Source organism: Oncorhynchus mykiss, chromosome 14, assembly GCF_013265735.2.
Source record: "Oncorhynchus mykiss isolate Arlee chromosome 14, USDA_OmykA_1.1, whole genome shotgun sequence".
Classification (NCBI taxonomy): Eukaryota; Metazoa; Chordata; class Actinopteri; order Salmoniformes; family Salmonidae; genus Oncorhynchus; species Oncorhynchus mykiss.
This window is the reverse complement of record NC_048578.1, coordinates 19,523,805-19,543,796: the sequence shown is the minus strand read 5'-3', so window position 1 is coordinate 19,543,796 and position 19,992 is coordinate 19,523,805. Positions and strand designations below refer to the sequence as shown.

General features: G+C 41.8%; 1 protein-coding gene across 1 annotated transcript in view; it reads right to left on the bottom strand.

Moving 5' to 3' along the window:
• LOC110488955 (GPI ethanolamine phosphate transferase 2) overlaps positions 1-14,479 on the bottom strand; it is a 119,558-nt gene extending 105,079 nt beyond the window's left edge. Inside the window, exons 1-2 of the mRNA XM_021561447.2 lie at positions 13,974-14,479; positions 13,528-13,733 (exon numbers count right to left, since the gene is read on the bottom strand). Coding sequence (XP_021417122.2) covers positions 13,528-13,733; positions 13,974-14,127 — 360 coding nt within the window. The 5' untranslated portion in view covers positions 14,128-14,479. The remainder of the gene's footprint in view (positions 1-13,527; positions 13,734-13,973) is intronic.
• Between the last annotated feature and the right edge of the window lie 5,513 nt (positions 14,480-19,992).

Sequence of the window (19,992 nt, the reverse complement as noted above, 5' to 3'; positions counted from 1 at the left end):
CGTTTCAAACTTTACTCGCTCTGAGCCTTGGGGTGGTTGTTTCCCTTGCTCTGCATTGGTAACACTGCTTCGATGTGGTGGCTGTTGTCATTGTGTTGTTGGTTTGAGCCCAGGGAGGAGCGAGGAGAGGGACGGAAGCTTTACTGTTACACAGGCAATACTAAAGTGCCTATCCAATAGTCAAAGGTTAATGAAATACAAATGGTATAGAGGGAAATAGTCCTATAATAACTACAACCTAAAACTTCTTACCTGGGAATATTGAAGACTCATGTTAAAAGGAACCACCAGCTTTTATATGTTCTCATGTTCTGAGCAAGGAAAAAACGTTAGCTTTCTTACATAGCACATATTGCACTTTTACGTTCTTCTCCAACACTTTGTTTTTGCATTATTTCAACCAAATTGAACATGTTTCATTATCTACTTGAGGGTAAATTGATTTAATTGATGTATTATATTAAGTTAAAATAAGTGTTAATTCAGTATTGTTGTAATTGTCATTATTACAAATATTTTTGTATTTTATTTAAATTGGCCGATTAATCGGTATCTGCTTTTTTGGTCCTCCAATAATCGGTATCGGCGTCGAAAAATCATAATCGGTAGACCTCTAGTCCTTACTGTCCGAGACAGAGTACAAATGTATCCGAAACAAGACGGAGACACTCAATATGTGGTCTCAAGACCATACTCGATTACTACAACACTGCTATCAATGTTATAGAAAAGGTCAAAATCATTGTCTCCCTGACTACCAATGTTATTTCGTTACGCTAGCATCAACAGTTACTCAAGTGTAATTTGCAGTAGAAATAGGCTAACACCAGAGCTACTGCAATTACAATGGGAAATGGGTGTAAGACTGTGTTCCAAACAATCACTGAATGACCAACTGTGTACCATAAACAATTCAAGTAGCATTGTATCACATGCTTTTGTGTCCTCCTCAGCTAGTTAAAGCCAATGAAGCAACTCACATAGGCCTGGATGTTGTTGGCAGTATCTCACTACTCAGTCACATGCGATGCATATCAGCATGTTTTCACACCGCAACGCCTTGCATAATCACTGTGATTTCTCACAATCAGGCATTCTGGGGCAATTAACCTTCGGTCAGCCTCACAGAAGGAAGCAGAAAATGGTGTGAAATCTAAACCACGTGATGGATTCCATGCTTTGTTTTCCTCCACATGGTTGTGCAGGTGCATTAGTACATTAGTGCAGCGGAGCTAGCAGTAGTTTTGGAGGGCCTGCTGGCATTTGGAATTCAAGCAAAACTACCAGAATTATCTACATTTAGGCTAGGCCAAAACTGAAGGAATTAGGCCTAATTTTAGAAGCAGAATGTCTGAATGACTGCAAGCATGCTTGCCTATATTCACATACTCAGTGCATACTACTCAACACTGCCAGAAAACCTTAGCACTCTAGCCTAACATATCTCACACTAGCCTAATTGTCAAAACAACTCCACTCAAGGATTGACCAAAGAATAGCAAGCCTAGGGGGACGGTTGGCAATGAGCCAAACACAGATGTGAAGATACGGTGGTGAATAAAATACTAAAACCAAACACTAATTGTTACTCATTATTTTATCGTTTGTACTATTGTGTTTTATTATCTTGTGGGAAAAAAGGTCTGCTAAATCTGGCTCTGGCACCATTTTAAAGTTGATGACGCTGTTGCCCAAGTCATTAAAGTCTTCGGAAATAATTTATTTTGGTGCTTTAGTTTGGGAAGTCATCATGGATATGCAGTTTTTTAAACTCCCCCAGATTAAAATAAAAATACGTTTGAAGTCGGCGGCTGGGGACAATGCCCCCCTACTCCCCCAGTTTTACTCTCCAGTGACACTTCGGTTCTCTTACGAGATGTATTTTTACACAAACTTCAAAAGGAGGTAGGGTATCATTGAAAATATATTATATCGCTTCAATGCTGCATGTCATTAGATCATGAGAGGAACAAGATGTGATAAAGAATCGATGTGATACGCTTGACAATCACCTACCTATCAACTGCATCACGAACATGATCAAAAGCTAGACTAAAAAGGGGGGTAAACTGTCAATCCAAGGGAAAAGGAACTCCTAAAGCAGACATTTACAGTGTGCTGAAAGTACAAATAGCCTACCTCAGATAAAGCCATTTACTTTACCTTGGAATACTAGCCAGAATATTTGTTCATGGAAGCAATTGTTAAAACTACAGTGCTAGCATTTTTCTAAAGATGAATGATCTACTATTCAGAACCCCAAAGTGGTCCAAATGGATATCTTTAGATCACTACTCTGCCACAGCGTCAAACCCTGATTGGAGCCAACTTATTCATTTTCAAGCTAGGCCTACATTTCCAAAGTCAGCAGAAACTTTAGATCAATACTTGACTTTTGATCTTAAGCAGGCGCTCTACACAAACTCTAGAGCAGCACTTCCCAACTTCTATTCCGGGGACCACCATTTGTGAATGTAACAAATTAAAGGCCTATTGTTATTATAAAACCTTAGCATTATGAAAAGTTATGCAAAATTGCCTAGAATACTATTAATACTCCCAACTGTTATCTTTGGAAGACAAAAATCTAAAATAAATAAAACAATGTGGACCACCTGTAGGTTGAAAACCACTGCTCTAGGGACAACACCAGTCTATCCATCCATGATGGTTCTGCTCACACAAACAACACAACCCTCCATCTGTGAGAGAGAGAACTCAGTTGAAGACTGCACCGGCTTGTTCTTAGATGTGGTGGGAAAACACTCAGATGCAGGAGAAAAGCTTGTATCAAGCAGGGTTTCTACCGATTTCATCATTGGGAGGCTGGGGAAACACAGGATATTTGTTGAGGCGACTCCTTATCCTGCATAGGATGTGACTGGCAGGCAAAATAAATATGTTTGTTGAGCATTGGAGTCGATGGAGAGAGGATCTAATGTTGGGGCCTGGTGGAGGAACAGAGGAAACCAAGGGAAGCCTTGTCTGAGCTCTGGAAGAAGCAAGGACCAGACACAGAAGCATATTAGTGTCAGAAACAAAGTAATCATCACTAGTATGTTCAGGGAACACGCTGAAACGCAAAATGCATTATTGAGACTTAGCACTAAGGAGGGCCTCAAAAATGCAACTAGCATTGCATAAGAGTTATAATGGGGGAGGCAGGTAGCCTAGTGGTTAGAGCGTTGGACTAGTAACCGAAAGGTTGCTGGATCAAATCCCCGAGCTGAAAAGGTAAAAATCTGTTGTCCTGCCCCTAAACAAGGCAGTTAACCCAATGTTCTCTGGGAGGCCGTCATTGTAAATAAGAATTTGTTCTTAACTGACTTGCCGAGTTAAATAAAGGTTCAATTAAAAAAATACAAACATTAAAATAAGATGGGTTCATTACAAATGAGGACAGAGATATGAGCATGTCCTAAAATTTATATCAGCAGGCTTATTATACTTTTCCCCAGAGTCTTAGTAATGCAGATTATCTGATTGCTTTGTTCTTTTCCCAGGGCATTTTATTTTAGTCCTACATATTGTCCAGAAACCAATATTCTAAACTCAGCAAAAAAATAAACTTCCCTTTTTCAGGACCCTGTCTTTCAAAGATAATTCGTAAAAATTCTAATGACTTCTCAGATCTTCATCGTAAAGGGTTTAATAAACACTGTTTCCCATGCTTTTTCAATGAACCATAAACAATTAATGAACATGCACCTGTGGAAAAGTCGTTAAGACACTAACAGTTTACAGACGGTAGGCAATTAAGGTCACAGTTATGAAAACTTAGGACAATACAGAGGCCTTTCTACCTACTCTGAAAAACACCAAAAGAAAGATGCCCAGGGACCCTGCTCAGCTGCGTGAACGTGCCTTAGGCGGGCTGCAAGGAGGCATGAGGACTGCAGATGTGGCCGGGGCAATACTTTGCAATATACGTACTGTGAGACATCTAAGACAGGGCTTCATGGAGACAGGACAGACAGCTGATCGTCCTCGCAGAGGCAGACCACGTGTAACAACACCTGCACAGGATCGGTACATCCGAACATCACACCTGCGGGACATGTAGAGGATGGCAACAACAGCTGCCCGAGTTACACCAGGAACGCACACTACCTCCATCAATGCTCAGACTGTCCGCAATAGGCTGGAGAGAGGCTGGGGACTGAGGGCTTGTAGGCCTGTTGTAAGGAGGTCCTCACCAGACATCACCAGCAACAACGTCGCCTATGGGCACAAACCCACCATCACTGGACCAGACAGGACTGGCAAAAAGTGCTCTTCACTGACGAGTCTCGGTTTTGTCTCACCGGGGGTGATGGTCGGATTCTCGTTTATTGTTGAAGGAATGAGCGTTACACCGAGGCCTGTACTCTGGAGCGGGGGCGATTTGGAGGTGGAGGGTCCGCCGTGGTCTGAGGCAGTGTGTCACAGCATCATCGGACTGAGCTTGTCATTGCAGGCAATCTCAACACTGTGCGTTACAGGGAAGACATCCTCCTCCCTCATGTGGTACCCTTCCTGCAGGCTCATCCTGACATGACCCTTCAGCATGACAATGCCACCAGCCATACTGCTCGTTCTGTGAGTGATTTCCCGCAAGACAGGAATGTCAGTGTTCTGCCATGGCCAGCGAAGAGCCCAGATCTCAATCCCATTGAGCACGTCTGTGACCTGTTGGATCGGAGGGAGAGAGCTAGGGCCATTCCCCCCAGAAATGTCCCGGGAACTTGCAGGTGCCTTGGTGGAAGAGTGGGGTAACATCTCACAGCAATAACTGGCAAATCTGATGCAGTCCCTGAAGAGGAGATGCACTGCGGTACTTAATGCAGCTGGTGGCCACACCAGAAACTGACTGTTACTTTTGACCCCCCTTTGTTCAGGGACACATTATTCCATTTCTGTTAGTCACATGTCTGTGGAACTTGTTCAGTTTATGTCTCAGTTGTTGAATCTTGTTATGTCCATACAAATATTAACATGTTAAGTTTGCTGAAAATAAATGCAGTTGACAGTGAGAGGACGTTTATTTTTTTGCTGAGTTTATATCCTCCTCCCTGAGCAACTGTGATCTTCATAATTTACTGAAGAGGATGACTAACCACACACACACACATCACTATGGGTGAACACAACATTCAAGGGAAAGGTACATTGAGATGAAAATGTATAATGGATCTAAAGCAGAACTGAAAGAAACTCCTCATTCTTCCTATTATAATGGAATAAAAAAGGCTAATGTCTGATTTATTGATTGATTTGTCAAAACATATTTTCATAAACCCAATTATCCTGATTGGCATTTCACAGGTGGATGAATCCAAATGCTGCAAATCCTTGCAACCCTCATGGAAGTCGTGTCCAATTTAGGGTCATCATGAGCAGACAGGTCTACACGATTTCGGGCCGGTTTCCCATACCCAGAGTAAGCCTACACAACTGGATATTTACACTGCTGCTACTCGCTGTTTGTTATCTATGCATAGTCACTTCACCCCAACCTACATGTACAAATTACCTTCACTAACCTGCAACCCCCCGCATTGACTCGGTACCCCCTGTATACAGCCTCGTTATTGTTATTTTATTGTGTTACTTTCTATAATTTAGTTGAACTCTTTCTTGAACTGCACTGTTGATTAAGGGCTTGTAAGTAAGCGGTAAGGTCTAGCTAGATATGTTGCATTCGGCACATGTGACAAATAAAGTTCGATTTGATATTAAACATGCTTAATGAAGATTCTCAATTTAAAGTGCCACCCCTGGAAATGTTGAGATGCCTTGTCTTAATGTTGAGAGCGGATAGCCATTTACTATACATGGTGTGATAGCCTAATTCCCTTTACTGTAACACATAGGCCTATTCAGGCAAGACATTTCATTTGGAAGAAGTCTACCGAATTCCTTTACACTTTCTTCCCTCTTCCCTCACCAAAACATCTTTCTCCTAGCAGTATGTTCTTGTTACAGTGAAACTGACGGTTTAGAAATTATACACTGGCAACAAAAACATTTTCCTATGTGTCCATTCCAATGAACGGATATGGATGGGAAAGGCAGAGCTAGAGCTGAGAGGTAATTCTTCAGAAGCAGAAATGTCTTACTGGGAACGGGCAAGTCTTTGGAATGCTAATGAGTTCAATTTGTGCATGTGTAGAGCAAGTTGTCAATCTGAGAAAAATAAAGTAAATATTTCCTTCACACAAGTGTTTTTAACAGTGCAACCTGAGGGCATGTGTGAAAGCGTTCGTCCCTGATAAGTAGAGATTAACTTTAATTTCCCAATTTCTGGACTAAAGCAATGAGCAAAAGGGTCATTGTCGATGATGAGTGCAGTGGCAAACATTTATCATCAGGGAATCATCAAGTACCACTAGTCCTGTGGTACTGGTCTTCGCTTAATAACATAGGCTTCACCTTATTTCATTGTTATTAAGTCTGGATCACACACTACGAACTGCAGTATTTGAGACAGCATAGCCAGTAAAGTATGGCGACCCTGAGAAAAACATCCAAAAATAGACAGAGCCAAAAATACAGGCTTGGTCTTTACCTCGACAACCATATTTTTTTTCAAATGGCCCCAATTTCACCTTTGTCAAAGGAATAAACCATATACAATCTAACTCATAAGAGAACTCCCTTTCTGCAAAGGTCTTCTCAACTCTGATTGGGTGATTTCTGAACACACCGTTGCTTTACCTGCAAAGGCATTATTCTGTCCTGAAAATACTTTCTCTTATCACTTAAGTGGGTAGGAGAAGTGAAAATAATCCAGGGAAACTAATTGGAATGGGCCTGTGTGAGTGTATGCCTATTATCAACAACAGGAAACTGGGCCACAAAAGCCTTTCCTATGTGCCTCACAACACAAGAGCAGCTCTACCCAGAGTACAATTCTGGCAATATGTACAGTGCCAGTCAAAAGTTTGGGCACACCTACTCATTCAAGGGTTTTTCTACATTGTAGAATAATGTCGAAAACAAGAAAACTACAAAATAACACATGGAATCATGTAGTAACCAAAAAAATGTTAAACAAATCAAAATATATGGCTACCCTTTGCCTTGTTGCCAGCTTTGCACACTCTTGGAATTCTCTCAACCTGCTTCACCTGCAATGCTTTTCCAAAATTCTTGAAGGAGTTCCCACATATGCTGAGCACTTGTTGGCTGCTTTTCCTTCACTCTGCCGCCCAACTCATCCCAAAGAATCTCAATTGGTTTGAGGTCAGGTGATTGTGGAGGCCAGGCCATTTGATGCAGCCCTCCATCACTCTCCTTGGTTAAATAGCCCTTACACAGCCTGGAGGTGTGTTGGGTCATTGTCCTGTTGAAAAACAAATGATAGTCACGCTAAGCGCAAACCAGATGGGATGGTGTATTGCTGCCTAATGCTGTGGAACCATGCTGGTTAGGTGTGCCTTGAATTCTAAATAAATCACTGAAAGTGTCACTAGCAAAGCACCCCCACACCATTACACCTCCATGCTTTTATGCTGGGAACCACAAATGTGGAGATCATCCGTTCACCTACTCTGCGTCTCACAAAGACACAGCGGTTGGAACCAAAAATCTCAAATTTTCACTCGTCAGACCAAAGGACAGATTTCCACCGGTCTAATGTCCATTGCTTGTGTTTCTTGGCTCAAACAAGTATATTCTTCTTATTGGTGTCCTTTAGTAGTGGTTTCTTTGCAGCAATTCGACCATGAAGGCCTGATTCACGCAGTCTCCTCTGAACAGTTGATGTTGAGATGTGTCTGTTGAACTCTATGAAGCATTTACTTGGGCTGCAATCTGAGGTGCAGTTAACTCTAATGAACTGCAGCAGAGGAAACTCTGGGTCTTCCTTTCCTGTGGCGGTCCTCATGAGAGCCAGTTTCATCATAGCGCTTGATGGTTTTTGCGACTGCACTTGTGTTCCTGATTGACTGACCTTCATGTCTTAAAGTAATGATGCACTATCGTTTCTCTTTGCTTATTTGAGCTGTTGTTGCCATAATATGGACTTGGTATTTTACCAAATAGGGCTATGTTCTGTATACCACCCCTACCTTGTTACAACACAGCTGGCTCAAATGTATTAAGAAAGAAAGAAATTCCACAAATTAACTTTTAACAAGGCACACCTGTTAATGGAAAAGCATTCCGGGTGACTATCTCATGAAGGTGGTTGAGAGAATGCCAAGAGTGTGCAAAGCTGTCTTCAAGGCAAATGATGGCTACTTTGAAGAATCTCAAATATAGTTTTTATTTGTTTAACACTTTTTTGGTTACTACATGATTCCATGTGTGTTATTTCATAGTTTTGATGTCTTCACTATTATTCGACAATGTAGAAAATAGTAAAAATAAAGAAAAACCCTGGAATGAGTAGTTTTGACTGGAACTGTATATCCAATGAAATATTTATTTTCCTCAACGATTCTCTCAATTACATCCTTCCCCAAACAGCCTTTTCTGGGATCGTTCCTGTCAGACAGCCAGAGGCTGGCTGGTGTACTCCTAATGAATGGGCTGGTTCTCTGGGTGATTCTGATTTGAGTTAGTTGGCTGTGTCATACCAGTTGATTGGGTGCACTGCAGTGATTTGGGAAGACGCAGTATTCCATGACTGCAATCTTGCACTGCCATCTTCTGGTAGGAATGAGAACGTCTCAAAGTTCTGCTGATTCTTCTTTCCTGCTTATTCAGTGTAGGCTATTTGTGGCAGCTGTTTGAATCAAAGTTTACATTGAAAATCTAGAAATTATCTATTAGGCCTAATTAGCCTACTTGGTGCTAGATCCATGTTGACATTTTAAAGTAGAGTAATGTAATCAAATGTCATCAGAATAAGGTGGTAGAGTACAACTTTTCTGTGTCTCTTTGAACCACATAACCTATAGATTTAATGACCTAAGTGGTGACTAATACGAGAAATGTCAAAGGTTCAGGCTGCTACACAGTCACACAGGACTAAATCTTTAATTATTTTGACATTATGAATTATTTAAATGGTGGTTTGGGCCCTGAATTCTGATTGGCTGACAGTCGTGGTATACAGTGCCTTGCGAAAGTATTCGGCCCCCTTGAACTTTGCGACCTTTTGCCACATTTCAGGCTTCAAACATAAAGATATAAAACTGTATTTTTTTGTGAAGAATCAACAACAAGTAGGACACAATCATGAAGTGGAACAACATTTATTGGATATTTCAAACTTTTTTAACAAATCAAAAACGGAAAAATTGGGCGTGCAAAATTATTCAGCCCCTTTACTTTCAGTGCAGCAAACTCTCTCCAGAAGTTCAGTGAGGATCTCTGAATGATCCAATGTTGACCTAAATGACTAATGATGATAAATACAATCCACCTGTGTGTAATCAAGTCTCCGTATAAATGCACCTGCACTGTGATAGTCTCAGAGGTCCGTTAAAAGCGCAGAGAGCATCATGAAGAACAAGGAACACACCAGGCAGGTCCGAGATACTGTTGTGAAGAAGTTTAAAGCCGGATTTGGATACAAAAAGATTTCCCAAGCTTTAAACATCCCAAGGAGCACTGTGCAAGCGATAATATTGAAATGGAAGGAGTATCAGACCACTGCAAATCTACCAAGACCTGGCCGTCCCTCTAAACTTTCAGCTCATACAAGGAGAAGACTGATCAGAGATGCAGCCAAGAGGCCCATGATCACTCTGGATGAACTGCAGAGATCTACAGCTGAGGTGGGAGACTCTGTCCATAGGACAACAATCAGTCGTATATTGCACAAATCTGGCCTTTATGGAAGAGTGGCAAGAAGAAAGCCATTTCTTAAAGATATCCATAAAAAGTGTTGTTTAAAGTTTGCCACAAGCCACCTGGGAGACACACCAAACATGTGGAAGAAGGTGCTCTGGTCAGATGAAACCAAAATTGAACTTTTTGGCAACAATGCAAAACGTTATGTTTGGCGTAAAAGCAACACAGCTGAACACACCATCCCCACTGTCAAACATGGTGGTGGCAGCATCATGGTTTGGGCCTGCTTTTCTTCAGCAGGGACAGGGAAGATGGTTAAAATTGATGGGAAGATGGATGGAGCCAAATACAGGACCATTCTAGAAGAGAACTTGATGGAGTCTGCAAAAGACCTGAGACTGGGACGGAGATTTGTCTTCCAACAAGACAATGATCCAAAACATAAAGCAAAATCTACAATGGAATGGTTCAAAAATAAACATATCCAGGTGTTAGAATGGCCAAGTCAAAGTCCAGACCTGAATCCAATCGACAATCTGTGGAAAGAACTGAAAACTGCTGTTCACAAATGCTCTCCATCCAACCTCACTGAGCTCGAGCTGTTTTGCAAGGAGGAATGGGAAAAAATTTCAGTCTCTCGATGTGCAAAACTGATAGAGACATACCCCAAGCGACTTACAGCTGTAATCGCAGCAAAATGTGGCGCTACAAAGTATTAACTTAAGGGGCTGAATAATTTTGCACGCCCAATTTTTCAGTTTTTGATTTGTTAAAAAAGTTTGAAATATCCAATAAATGTCGTTCCACTTCATGATTGTGTCCCACTTGTTGTTGATTCTTCACAAAAAAAATACAGTTTTATATCTTTATGTTTGAAGCCTGAAATGTGGCAAAAGGTCGCAAAGTTCAAGGAGGCCGAATACTTTCGCAAGGCACTGTATCAGACCCTATACCACGGGTATAACAAAACTTTTATTTTTAATACTCTAATTACATTGGTAACCAGTTTACAATAGCAATAAGGCACCTCTGGGTTTGTGGTATATGGCCAATATACCATCGCTAAGGGCTGTATCCAGGCAATCTGCGTTGCGTTGTGCATAAGAACAGCCCTTAGTTGTGGTATATTAGCCATATACCACACCCCCTCGGCCATTATTGCTTAATTATGCTAATTTCCCTATGGTGAACAGGACATGTTACTAGAGACTTAACGTTTTTACCCCACAACAATTAAAGGAAATACACATCCTTTTTACCTCAAATTGGTGATATTAGTATTAAAATGTATAGTCATCACGATCTCCAAAATCGATTGCTTATAACAGGTCAGTATCTCTGGTTTAGTATCGGTGTTCGTGTTGGGACTTAACCCAGCTGTCATTTTCAGACTACGGTGGCTAGAAAGAAAAATAAATGAGAAGCTACTCCCTTAAACATCTCTGGCCTCACATGAATTCATGGGTTGGAGGTTACGCTATCATTCAAATTAAAGCCAACCGCCATTGCTATTTAGAAACCGACCTGAGGTGTCTATTCACTTACACCTTATGGAACAGCGGGGACTAAGAAGCAACACAAACATAGGCATACAAACACACAATAGCATACGCACTATACACACACGTACACATGGACTGTACTGTATATATATGTGGTAGTGGTGGAGTAGGGGCCTGAGGGCACACAGTCTGAATGTAATGTTTTTAAAATAGTTTAAACTGCCTTAATTTTGCTGGACCCCAGGAAGAGTCCATAATAAATACAAATACACAAACTGTTCACATCCACCTTGTTGGCGGACAGAACATTTTGCAGGTTTAAAGCTTATTTCCTGCAATTATACCATTTTTGGCATGGGGTAAGGAGAAAATGTTGCTGTTTTAAAGCAATTTTTTTTTAGCAATTCTATACATTTTGTCACGTCTAATGCGTACTCATGTGATATTTGAGTCACTCAAACATTACAACAAAATCTATGGGCTAAAAAAACATAGCTATAAAACGTTAACTGACATGGGCTAGATGAGCTGGACATTTCTGACAAGTTAAAAAATAGCTCTCTAAGGTATGCAACTTTCAAGAGTAAGATGAAAGACGGACTGAGTTTACTTTTTTGCATCGACATCATATCGCTGAGTCTACCTTTAATCAATACAGCAAATCACTTGGGTTAGTTCTCTAAAAAGACATCAGTTCACACAGGCTCACATTTTGAATTAGAAAAAAAAACATTTTAGGACTTTTGTGTTTGGTCTGCTGACGGAGTTGGGTGGGTGAACAATCATCATGCAAGGTTAAACACTGAACATATGACAACCAAGGAAAGGTATACCTGACTGTGTCACAATCACAAAGCAACATATTCACCGTAGAAAAGAAAACCCCTGCACACGCCATATTACCTCTGCATATTTATTGCAATATCATGAGTGCGGGAGTTATCTATTCTACAATTAAGATGTAAAGGGCTATATTTCCCATACCACAATTTATTTGTATTTTTTTTCTTTAACCTTTATTTAACCAGGTAGGCCAGTTGAGAAAAAGTTCCCATTTACAACTGTGACCTGGCCAAGATAAAGCAAAGCACTGTAAACATACAATAACACAAAAGAAAAGAAAAATATAAATATCTATGTACAGTGTGTGCAAATGTAGAAGAGTAGGGAGGTAGGCAATAAATAGGTTATAGATGCAAAAATAATTACAATTTAGCATTAATACTGGAGTGATAGATGTGCAGATGATGATGTGCAAGTAGAGATATTGGGGGCGCAAAAGAGCAAGACGCTAAGTAATAATATGGGGATGGGGTAGTTGGGTGCGCTATTTACAGATTGGCTGTGTACAGGTACAGTGATCGGTAAGCTGCTCTGACAGCTGATGCTTAAAATTAGAGAGGGAGATATAAGACTCCAGCTTCAGAGATTTTTGCAATTCTTTCTAGTCATTGGCAGCAGAGAACTGGAAGGAAAGGCAGCCAAAGGAAGTGTTGGCTTTGGGAATGACCAGTGCAATATACCTGCTGGAGCGCGTGCTACAGGTGGGTGTTGCTATGGTGACCAGTGAGCTGAGATAAGGCAGGGCTTTACCTAGCAAAGACTTATAGATGACCTGGAGCCAGTGGGTTTGGCGACAGATATGTAGTGAGGGCCAGCCAACGAGAGCATACAGGTCGAAGTGGTGGGTAGTTTATGGGGCTTTGGTGATATAACAGATGGCACTGTGACAGACTACATCCAGTTTGCTGAGTAGTGTTGGGGGCTAATTTGTAAAGGACATCGTCGAAGTCAAGAATCGGTAGGATAGTCAGTTGTATGTTGGGCGGCATGAGTGAAGGAGGCTTTGTTGCGAAATAGGAAGCCGATTCTAGGTTTAATTTTGGATTGGAGATGCTTAATGTGAGTCTGGAAGGAGAGTTTACAGTATAACCAGACACCTAGGTATTTGTAGTTGTCCACATATTCTACGTCAGAACCGTCCAGAGTAGTGATGCTAGTCGGGGGGAGGGTGCGGGCAGCAATCGGTTGTAGAGTATGCACTTAGTTTTACTAGCATTTAAAAGCAGTTGTAGGCCATGGAAGGAGTGTTGTACGGCGTTGAAGCTCGTTTGGAGGTTTGTTAGCAGTGTCCAAAGAAGGGCCAGATGTATACAGAACGGTGTCGTCTGCATAGAGGTGGATCAGAGAATCACCAGCAGCAAGAGCGACATCATTGATATAGAGAGAAAAGAGTCGGCCCGAGAATTGAAACCCTGAACTCTAAATTAGAGTTAGTTATGGTGGCGTTTCACATTCTTACCTTGATTCTGGGCATTGTAACTGTAGGAGGTCTTGCCTTGGCCACAAAGCTGTATGTGGAGCCCCTCTCCACCAAGTGCCTGATGTAAGGCATGTATTTTCTCCCATTTGGACCAAACACAAAGTCCTCCCTGAGAGCATCGATCAACACTATCACTACTCTCTTGAAAAGGGCGTCCGGGACTTTGGAGGAGTTGAGGGATCTTCCTGCAATGCCAAAGAAAATGGCAGTTACCAACACATTATAGCCATTGTAGACAACACAGAGGAACAAATGGGTAGGAAAGCATTTATTCGGTGTGCAAAATAATGACTGTATTACCTTGTCATTCAAGCAATTACCTAGCTAGCTATCCAATTCACAACATCAACATAGCTAGCTGAGAGCATAGTATAACAATATCACACTAATTGGGAGTATAGCTAGATAATGTCAACACAACACACCGGTAAAGGGTTCAGGCGGAACATCTGACAACTTGCTCTTCGATGAAAAAGAAGATTTGATAGGGACTGGGAAAAATCCCCTAAGAAACAAGGCAATGCCTAATACCTCCAGTATGAGACAAAAACAGGCAAAAACAGACGAACGTATCCTCATTTTGCTGACTGGCTGGATTGCTAGCTGACTACTATGATATGAAAGGATACACGTTTTCTTGACAACAGCGTTTGAATTAATCCTCTGACTCTTGCACTAGCTACACTGATAGCTAACGTTAGCTAGTTAGAGGTTGCTTGCTAGCAGTTAGCTTGCTGTCATGAATGGCTCTCTCACAGACTAGTTCGCTAACTCGCCCCAATTTTGCAAAATATTTTTTTCTTTACAATAACAAACAAAACATTTTGTGGCATATTCATCACCACTGCAAAACATGTGTTTACACCAGTTGAAAAATTATTTCAGGTGCTGAAGCTATCAACTGGTGTTTTGACTCATGTCCGTGTTGATTTAAACCAGCTACGGGTAGTCGAAGCAGTCAAAAAATGTACATGAAATTTGTGTAAACTTCGAGAATAATCACAATACGTCTAATGATTTATATACACAACCAATGATTTATATACACATCATTGAGTGAAACATGTTTGGAAAAGATTCAAGCTATTGTCGATATTTGTGATTTTTTAAAATAAAGACAAGTTAAATGTATTAGATGTTTGTGATAAGCTGAATGGTCAAAAGAGAGATTTTTGGGTAGAATACAGTAGCTAGGCAAACCTTTTTGGATACAACATAAAACAGCTTGTGGTTTGCTGTAATGATTTATTTTGCAAAGCTCTGAGGTGAAGGTTCCCCTGGGTACAAATCTAAAATCAGCTCCCTCCCCCAATTCTAACCTTAATGTCCTACTCCTGTCTCCTTTTCAGCTCATTTATCACCTGATGTATTTAGTAAAAGTCACATCTCAATAGCGAATCCAGTTATCCTCATGACACAGCACAAGTGGGGGAGTGGGCCTTTCCTCTTTAGATTTGTTTTACCCTTTAGTGTGTGTACTTTACTGTATTTATACTTGGGATTTTCAATAGTAAAGACGCCCGCATAAATAGGTTCAGTTTGCTCCTTTCAGAACTTAGCTAGGCGAAGCGAACTTCTGCACTTGCATACTCCCTAAAGAGTGCTCTCATAATGTCAGTGCCCGGAGAAGACACGTTTTCGAGGTGAGCAGGATGATTATGAGATGGCGTTAACTCAGATGCCACCGGGCCGCAAACAAAACCAGGAGAAGAGGAATATTGGGACAGGGACACAAGAAGATGGATTTCTGAAGAGGAATGGAGGGGAAAAGTGGAAGAAGAAATCGAAGAGAATGAGGAAAGCAGAGATTGGATTTGAATTTGAGGAATATGGCAATAAAAATGGAGATGGGGTTTCAAAGAAGATTGGTGTCAAGTGCAAACAGAGTGAGCCGAGCGCCAGACCAAGTTCTAGAGGTGAAATGGAAGTGAATGAGAGCGAGTTAAGTGAGGTGGAAGATGTGGTGAAGAGCTCGGAACCCAAGCCAGGGATCAATGTACATGATACAGAAGAATCTGGTCCAGTAGGAGTGACAATTTTGGAGAAAGTGGATCCTTGCCTTTTGGCAGATTCATTTGTGGTTTCAGGATCGGTGGGAAAGGCATTGGGTGCAGTTGAATCAGTGAAAGTAACCTGTAGTGGACTTGTGATATTTGTTTGTGTTTCCTCTGACCAGAGAGAGCAGGCACTACATGTCACACAACTTGGGTCAAGATCTGTTGCGTGCTTTGCTCTTAGAAACAAGGCACCATTGAAAGGAGTGATTTCTGAGGTCGTGTTACGTTTGGAGGTGGAGCAATTGAAGTTGAATATTCCTGGTGTTTGTGATGCCTGCCGTTTGGTGCGACACAGACCCGGTGGTGAGCGTTTGTGAAATAGAGGAGTCACTGTCTTAGAGTTTTTACCCAACAAAGTCATGTTAGGACATATCAGTTATGGGCCTCCCGAGTGGTGCAGCGATCTAAGGCACTGCATCGCAGCAATCTAAGACACTGCATTTATACAGCCCAGTCTGTGTCACAGCTAGTCGTGACCGGGAGACCCATGAGGCGGCGCACAATTGGCCCAGTGTTGTCCGGGTAGGGGAGGGTTTGGCCGGCTGAGATTTCCTTGTCTCATTGTGCTCTAGTGACTCCTTGTGGCGGGCCCGGACACCTGCAAGCTGACCTCAGTTGTCAGTTTGACAGTGTTTCCTCCGACACATTGGTTCAGCTGACTTCTGGGTTAAGCAAGCAGTGTGTCAAGAAGCAGTGTGGCTTGGCAGGGTCATGTTTCGGAGGACGCATGGCTCTCGACCTTCGCCTCTCCCAAGTCCATAGGGGAGTTGCAGCGATGAGACAAGACTGTAACTACCAATTGGGGAGAAAAGGGGTAAAAGTAGAAATCAAAAAAATAAACAAAAAAAGTATATATCAGTTATCCTGTCAGAGCTTTTGTGTCGAATCCACTGCGCTGTTTCAAGTTTATGGTCATATTGCAGCAGTTTGTAGGAGGGAGATTCCAAGATGTGCAGGGAGGGCATGTGTGCAGGGAAGGCATGGCCTAGAGGATTGTGTAGTTTCGGTGGATAAAGTTGTGTGTGTCAACTGTAGGTGTGCCCATTGTAGGTGTGCCCATGTTGCTGGGGATCTGAAGTGTCCAGAGCGAAGGAGACAGGTTGAGGTGGCTAGAGTCAGTTTAGTGCAAAAGGTGTCGTTTGATGAGGCAGTGAAGAAACTAGAGGAAGATGGGTCAAGGGTGAGGGATCCTGAGAGGATGACTGTGAGTAGGAGGTCTGTGCCAGCACAGAGTGTTGCAGGTTTAGGTTTTTCCATTTATGTTTTGAGGTTGGAATTGAACATGTAAAATACATTAGCACATAGGGCGCACCGATTGGTGTCGCTTCATTAGTCAGTATGTGTTGCACCTGTGACAGTTGCCATCTTGTTAGTGGGAAGGTGTTTTAACTGTGCTGGCCCAGGTGCTATTTAAAAGTGGCTGACCCAGCGCTCCAGTTATTTTTTTGTCATCTGGCAGGCCGACTGGACCTAGCTATCTCAGCTGCTGGCCGGACCTACAATACCAGTCAAAAGTTTGGACACACCTACTCATTCAAGGGTTTTTCTTTATTTTTACTATTCTCTACATTGTAGAATAATAGTGAAGACATAAAAACAATGAAATAACACATATGGCACATATTGTGTAGTAACCAACAAGTGTTAAACAAAGCAAAGATTCTTCAAAGTAGCTACCTGTTGCCTTGATGACAGCTTTGCACACTCTTGGCATTCTCTCAACCAGCTTCACCTGGAATGATTTTCCAACAGTCTTGAAAGAGTTCCCACATTGTCACGTTCTGACCTCAGTTCCTTTTTATGTCTTTATTTTAGTTGGTCAGGGCGTGAGTTGGGGTGGGCATTCTATGTTGTTTTTCTATGTTTTTTTCTGTTGTTATATTTCTATGTGTTTGACCTAGTATGGTTCTCAATCAGAGGCAGGTGTCAGTCGTTGTCTCTGATTGGGAGCCATATTCAGGTAGCCTGTTTTCTATTGTGTTTTATGGGTGGTTGGGATGGACATTCTATGTTGTTTTTCTATGTTTTGTTCTGTTATATTTCTATATGTTTGGCCTAGTATGGTTCTCAATCAGAGGCAGGTGTCAGTCGTTGTCTCTGATTGGGAGCCATATTCAGGTAGCCTGTTTTCTATTGTGTTTTGTGGGTGGTTGGGATGGACATTCTATGTTGTTTTTTTATGTTTTGTTCTGTTATATTTCTATGTGTTTGGCCTAGTATGGTTCTCAATCAGAGGCAGGTGTCAGTCGTTGTCTCTGATTGGGAGCCATATTCAGGTAGCCTGTTTTCTATTGTGTTTTGTGGGTGGTTGGGGTGGACATTCTATGTTGTTTTTCTATGTTTTGTTCTGTTATATTTCTATGTGTTTGGACTAGTATGGTTCTCAATCAGAGGCAGGTGTCAGTCGTTGTCTATGATTGGGAGCCATATTTAGGTAGCCTGTTTTCTATTGTGTTTTGTGGGTGGTTGTATCCTGTGTTAGTGTTTTCACCAGACGGGACTGTTTCGGTTGTTATTTTGTTCAGTGTTCTGTTGATTTATTAAATATATCATTATGGACACTTACCACGCTGCACATTGGTCTGATCCTTGCTACTCCTCCTCTGAAGAAGAGGATTTCCGTTACAGAACACTCCCCCCCCCCCCCCCCCCCCCCCCCCCCCCCCCCCCCCCCCCCCCCACCAAAAAAGGACCAAGCAGCGTGGTAACGGGCAGCAGAAATCTCAAGACTCTGTTTTGTTCTGTTATATTTCTATGTGTTTGGCCTAGTGGTTGTATCCTGTGTTAGTGTTTTCACCATACGGGGGACTGTTTCGGTTGTTTGTTTGTACTTTTGTGATTTTGTTCAGTGTTCTGTTGATTTATTAAATATATCATTATGGACACTTACCACGCTGCACATTGGTCTGATCCTTGCTACTCCTCTTCTGAAGAAGAGGAATTCCGTTACACACATATGCTGAGCACTTGTTTGCTGCTTTTCCTTCACTCTGCGGTTCAACTCATCCCAAACCATCTCAATTGGGTTGTGGTTGGGTGAGTATGGAAGCCAAGTCATCTGATGCAGTACTCCGTTACACTCCTTCTTGGTGAAATAACCCTTACACAGCCCGGAGGTGTGTTGGGTCATTGTCCTGTTGAAAAACAAATTATAGTCCTACAAAGCGTGAACCAGATGGGATGGCCTATCACTGCAGAAACGTGTAATAGCCATGCTGGTTAAATGTGCCTTAAATTCTAAATAAATCACTGACAGTGTCACCAGCACAGCACCCCCACACCATCATACCTCCTCCTCCATGCTTCACGATGGGAACCACACATGTGGAGATCATCTGCTCACCTACTCTGCGTGTCACAAAGATACGGCGGTTGGAACCAAAAATCTCATTTGGACTCAACAGACCACAGGACTGTTGGGGGCCGGTAATGCAACTTATTGGCTGCCAACTGCCACTAAACCCCCCAAAAGACACAGCCATAACACTTCCTGAAAAAAGTCTGAATAAATATAAGATATATCAAGAAATCTGTCATTTTTACATTTTTGACGCACAATTTTACATCTAGCTCAGATGTTTACAGTACAGTTTACAGTAGTTGGAAACTATTTTTCCCTGTTTATCAAAAGTGTTGGAAAAACTTGTCAATAATCAACTGACTGGCTTTTTTATGTCTATAATATTCTCTCTGGTATGTAATCTGGTTTCTGCTCATGTTTTGGATGTGTCACCGCAACCTTAGTTTTGGGTATGTCATTTTAGGAGAAAATTGAAAAAAAGGGTGGATCCTAAAGAATGTCACCATTGTCATTTTAAGCAATGTTGTGCTGCTATTTTTAATGACTTGGCCAAAGATTTTGATACAGTAGATCCTTCTATTCTCGTGGGCCGGCCCTAGGTGTATTGGTGTCTCTGAGGGTTCTTTGGCCTGGTTTGCTAACTACCTTTCTCAAAGAGTGCCAGTGTATAAAGTCAGAAAATCTGCTCTCAGCCACTGCCTGTCGCCAATGGAGTACACCAAGGCTCAATCATAGGCCCCACGCTCTTCTCAATTAACATCAACAACATAGCTCAGGCAGTAGGAAGCTCTCTCATCCATTTATATGCATTTATATGCAGTCTTATACTCAGTTGGCCCTTCCCCAGATTTAGAGTTAAAAGCTCCAAAACAAAGATTTCTTAGTGTCCAACAAGCTTTCTCTGCCCTTAGCCTTGTTCTGAACACCTCAAAAACAAAGGTCATCTGGTTTGGTAAGAAGAAGAATCTCCCCACCAGTGTGATTACTATGTCTAAGGGTTTAGAGCTTGAGGTACTCACCTCATACAAGTACTTGGGAGTATGGCTAGACAATAGACTGTCCTCGTCTCAGCATATATCAAAGGTG